Raw genomic sequence first — 5769 nt, 5'->3', positions numbered from 1 at the left:
TTCCTACCTCGGAGCGACAATTGCACAGCTAACTCTCTCTAAGCAGGGAACTTAGCCAGATTATAGGCACACGATGTGCCACTGTTTTTCAAAATATACCGTGTGATCTTTAATGTGCACAATATCAAATGCGGACGGAACATCCAGCTTTGTCCTCAACCGTTAGTGTGGAATGCTACGAAGTGCAGCACCCCTTTATGGTGTTGCGCTTTGAGAATTGGCTTTAATTATTTATTTTATTGACTTCAACCCAGACTAAACTGCTCGATGGCTAGTACTCCATGGATTGAGCTACCCTGACATGGCTTACGAGAAGCTGCAGGCTCTCTCTCTCTCTCTCTCTCTCTGCTATTTTATTGGCGCAATTGTTCCAGTTTTGATGTGGCCGTGTGAAATTTGTCAGGGCCTTGTAAAGTTACATTCTGTCTTTGGTGTGATTATTTCTTCCGCTGCACACAGTTTGATGCAGCACTTTTTACAGGTTTGTTGTTTTTGTTGTCATGAATCCTGAATTTTGTATTATTCATTTGTTTGAAGGTAAACTTTTTTTTTTCTTTTTCTTTTGGTTCTCCTTTTGTCATTGATGTCATTGATTGGCGAAAATGTTTCGATGTTAGAAGGGGCTGTAATATGTATGAAATACCTTGAGTGGCGAATTGCTGACAGCCGCACCCACCCTTACCCACTCCACCGTTGCCTTTCCATATACTCATTTATTCCTCTTCCAAAACTCCACTCCAACTTTTTTTTTCCCCCTATCGTGCCTCTTCCTTTAATCAATTTAATTTTTCTTAATACTTTCTGCCCTGCATCCCCCCTCCCTCCACAACAAAATAATCCATCTTTTTTTTTCTTTTTTTTAAGGTTATCAATGACAGCCCCTGCCCAATGTTGCATTTCTGTAGTTGCCTAATTTTACCCTTTTAGCAATTCATAGTATCATTCGTTTATATGTCTCATTTTCATCGATTCCTTACAGGCCGTTGCTTGCACGTTAACCTTTTGAAGTCCACTTGGATATCTCTCTGGAGAGCTGATCAATAAGTCATCCAGCTGAGAGTGTGATGACTGAGGCACCATATATATATATATATATATATATATATATATATATATATATATATATATATATATATATATATATATATATATATATATATATATATATATATATATATATATATATACTGATTTATGCAAGTGGTTTGCTGTTATTTTAATAGCACAAGTTTGTTTGTTCAGTCGTAAAATCGATTTGCCTGTTGACTTGAAGAGTAACAGTTGGCATTGATCTTTGGCAAACCTGATTGTAGCATCGATACCAAACTTGTGAACCAGAACGACACTTGGTAGAGCATATACCTCCATCGGGCTGAACAGTTTACGTTTTTTGAATTCCACTGATAGTTCGGATCTGCATCCGGACCTTAACCAAAATCTCATCGCCTTGTCCTTGTCATCTACCAAACTCGTCCACAACTTTTTGAGTTGTTGTGCTGCGCATCGTTTTTGGCCCCATCTCTCAATGGTGAAGAATCACTTAAGAAAAATTAAAATTCTCGTATTCAGCTGGATTCGGATCTTCAAAATCGAATCGATTCATCCTGGTCACACGCACACACACAACCTGTTCAAGTTTAGTCCGAATCTGTCCACAACTTGAGATATCATTTTGTTGTATATCGTTTTTGGCCCCATCTCTCAATGGTGAAGAATTGCTTAAATATGATAGTATCCAGATCTTCACCAAAATCAAATCATTTTGTCTGTGTCACACGCCCAACCTGTCTACCAAGTTTTGTCCACAACATTTGAGATATCCTGTTCATAGACATGGATTGGGGTGAAAACATAACCTCCATCCACCTTCAGTGGCAGAGGTAATTATGGCTGTTCATGGAATACACTATCGGTGAGCATTGTGCAACCACTACCTGGTGTGCTTCCAGCTGACCCAAAGTTTGCTTTGTTACCTGAAATGCACCCCGATAAAATAAGAGGTCACTTGAGCTTTACTTCCACCCCAACTTTTCCGTGTAACCGCATGCATAAAGTGATGTGTTCTGGAGGTCGTTTTTTGAATTGTAGCTTTTGGATCTTTAATAATGATTTTGAAAACAGGATAAAGGAATTGGTTTTGTTGGTAGATGGGGGAGGAGAGTGCGTCGTAAAATGCATACGTGCAAATTTGAGAACATTTTGAGGGCCAGCTGCGTTGCTCTGGTGTCCCTCCGGCGCCTCCTGACCAGACAGGTGGGAAACTTATGGAACGCAAAGAATTAACGGGTCAAAATATACAGAAGAGGTGGATCCAAGATTTTTGAATAATGAGAGGTCCTTGTGTGCTCTTCTTCAAGTTGCTAGAAGTACATGGCCAACACCATCGGTGCGTACCAATATTTTGACATCTCAGGACTTGATCTCCAGAGAAAAACATGTCGATGTCATCTTCAAAATGAATGTGCAGATGTTCAATTAAGTTGGTTTCAGAATGGTTTCTTCTTTTTTTTCTTCTTTTTTCTTGAAAGAAAGAAGGGAGGGGTCTAACCCTCCTTTGATCTTCCCTCGATGAATTCCATCTTTGGCTCGGTCCTATTCTAAAACTCCACACGCATGAAGTCTCTTGACATTTTCACTGCAGCGTTGAGTTGAAAACTTCTCTTTGTGGCCCATCTTCATCCAGTCCCCTTGCTGCTTGGCCACACAAATGACAGTCTGGAAACTTCAGCAAGCATCCATTGCAAGATCCTCAAAACAGTTTCCAAAAAGAGGCTGCTAAAAAAAAAAAGGCTGTAGAACATGAGCCTTTGATACCAAAACGATATCCTCAAAAAGAGGCTGCAGAACATGAGCCTTTGATACCAAAACGCGTGACGTTGAACCTCACCTCGAGTGCCGAGACATCTCGTGTGGACCTTTTGTGAATAATACATGCATATTGGATCGTCGGTAACGATGGAGCAAGTCAGCTCGTACAGTGCATCCATTTAAAAATAGAGGCAGATTAAATGTAACCTGCTGCTCCATGAGTGTGGGAATACAGGGACAAGAGCTTTCCATCCCAGTGACAGCTGCACATACTTATTAGGGTCTTCATGGCTGTGGGCCTTGCGCAAAGGCCTGCTGGTAATCGCAGCATGGCTAGGTGCTCGGACAGATGCCGTGATGATTGCTCCAAGATGTTATTGTAACTGCAATGACACTGCGCTACAATGCAAATGCTAGCAATCCTGAGGGTTGTGTTCATTGTTGTTTGTTCACCATAATTATATACTCCTGCTCTCCTTTTGTATCGTTGAAGGCCAGTACAGTTTGAGATCGTATCCAAACCTGTTAATAAAGAGAGTGAAACCTTTTCCAGTTGCTGAGACAAAAGCTTGGATTTGTATTTATAGTGGGGCAACTTAGCATAACAATTGTACATTTTGTGAGGAAAGCACCAAATTTGGCACACCTAGTAGCCTATCATATTATGAACAGATTTGGATATTGGGCCATCTTAAAATTTTTGATGGCAGTGGAAAATGGCTGCCACAGCCATCAGCGGCTGAATTTGAGATGGCCCAATATCCAAATCTGTTCATAATATGATAGGCTACTAGTGTGCCAAATTTGGTGCTTTCCTCACAAAATGTACAATTGTTATGCTATATTTAGCTAAGTTGCCCCCACTATTATGGGTTCAGGCTAGGCAATCACCATGTGCCCAGGTGAATCACCATATATAGGAAGAAGCGAAGGGTTGGAGGTGGGGAGGGGGGGTATGGGGAATAAGGGCTTGAGTAATCGTTATAGGAGCACAAATGTAGGTGGATCCAATCTGAGCACTTGACTCGATACTGGGATATCAAATTCAAATCCCATATGCTGTGTTGATTTGTTAATCTTTTATTATCCTCGTGACATGACAGTACTTGGAAACCTGTCTTTCTCCTGCTTGTGACGATGTACAAGTTCCTCCACACGAGTCGGCTACCTGAGTTTAAAAAAAATTTAATTCTTAGAATTTTTTTTTTACTAAATCCATAAATATAACTTGCACAAAAAACATGAATTCAAAAAACCCTCCATGTACAGGATGTATTTCTCAATTGATCACTAGAGCAAGGCAATTTTGCACACCCAGCACGGTAGGGTTCCTATCAACTTGAATCAAAACCACAACACTTTCACCTGGTCAAGGTTGGAAAAGTGTAACGATATCGTTGCACACTCCAAGACTCGGTGATGTCCAAATATGGCAAGTTACTGGGATGAACAATGCTGGGATGTTCTGCAGTGAAATTGGTCTGCAAACATCAACAAACCAATGATGTTGAAGCCAGGCGTATCTGGACTACCCAGTGTGACCTGTAATAGAGAAGATGCAGCTCTGAACAGGCTTGTGGGACGTATTACTTTTGAGTTTCACCACAAGTGTAGTGTTGTGGCGTGAATGGAATCTCCCTCAAAATGTATCTACAAGAAGTGTCTGGAACCGGCTTCGTGCTGCAGATTACAAAACTAGGAGATTGATAAGATGCCCTCTTCTCACTCCAGAACGCTCAACAGTCTGCTTGGCACGTCAACACTGGAATCTCACAAGAGGGAGGAGGAATAGCTATTCATCTGGTGAGATTATTTTTCCTGCACATGACTGATGGTAGGTAGAACTCTGGTGTGGTGGCATCCTAATGTGGCCAATATACTCAAGAACATTGGAGGGTTCGTTCCATTTGGTTCAAACCACATGGACATTTTTACCCCACGCATGTCAAGCGAAAAGCAGGGTTAAGCAAGTGGTTCACTTCTAGCTGCAAACATCAGTTTACGTTTTCGGAACAACTTTATTTCATTTGAATGTTATATTGTGTAGTTTTGTAGTTTAGCAGTACTTTGGCTCGGAATTTGTCCCGGTCATGCATGCACTGAGAAGTGAGAATTTTTTTCTTTTTTAACTCTGTCTGCCTGTTTGGCAGTAAAAATGGAAAGTCATTCTAAATAGGAAACTTACTGTTTTTAAGGATGTTATAAAGGGCACAAACAACAGGCACGAAAATCTAAGGTTACGTGATAAACAAGGTGGTGTAAATGATGCTGCATCATTGGTGGTAAACTTATGGAAAATTTTTTTTTCTACAACCTTTAAAATCTTTGTTTTCAATTGAATTATATACTTGAACACGAGAACACAAAATGCCTTGTTTGTCACTTTCAGAAACCTTCCACTTATCAATATCTCAACAGAATAAAATCTCAACCAATCAAATTTTCCGCTTGTACATCCTACCCACGTCCTTGTTTCTCAAGACAGCACAGGGTAATGTGTTCTATGAACTCTCTAAATGATCATGTTGTTGTTCCATATTTTGACAACCACCCATTTCTCACAACACCTGCATTAATGGGTGATTATGCCAGGCCCCACTATTCTCGTGCGGTTAACGACTTCTCGTGAAACGATGCCATCGAGTTGTCCTGGTAAGTTAGGATTCTGATTTAAATCAAATAAAGAATGCTTGGGACGTCCTCGGGTGTACCAATTGGAAAATGAATCATCCTGTGCAAACTCTGACACAGTTGGAAGCTGCTTTGTATGAGGAATGGCAATAACCCTATTTGGTTCCTCTCCGGCGGTTACTCGAGGGGGGTGAGTAGGATTGCAGCAGTCATTTGTTGTAATGGTGCTTACACATAATATTGGCCTTTTTTTAGACATTCGAGTTTTTAAGTGTAAAACATTGCCATGTGATTAAATATCAACAAAACCTCTGAATTTTCTCATCAAAC

General features: G+C 40.5%; 1 protein-coding gene across 1 annotated transcript in view; it reads left to right on the top strand.

Annotated features, from left to right (window-relative positions):
• The first annotated feature begins 351 nt into the window (after positions 1–351).
• Positions 352–5769, top strand: part of LOC147018511 (rho guanine nucleotide exchange factor 3-like) — an 84304-nt gene continuing 78886 nt past the window's right edge. The window contains exons 1-2 of the mRNA XM_085898218.1: positions 352–481; positions 4540–4611. Coding sequence (XP_085754344.1) covers positions 380–481; positions 4540–4611 — 174 coding nt within the window. The 5' untranslated portion in view covers positions 352–379. The remainder of the gene's footprint in view (positions 482–4539; positions 4612–5769) is intronic.

Source organism: Eptatretus burgeri, chromosome 10 (genome assembly GCF_056783735.1).
Source record: "Eptatretus burgeri isolate ZD-2024b chromosome 10, Ebu_testis_v1, whole genome shotgun sequence".
Taxonomy (NCBI): domain Eukaryota; kingdom Metazoa; phylum Chordata; class Myxini; order Myxiniformes; family Myxinidae; genus Eptatretus; species Eptatretus burgeri.
This window is presented reverse-complemented; position numbering and strand designations above follow the sequence as displayed.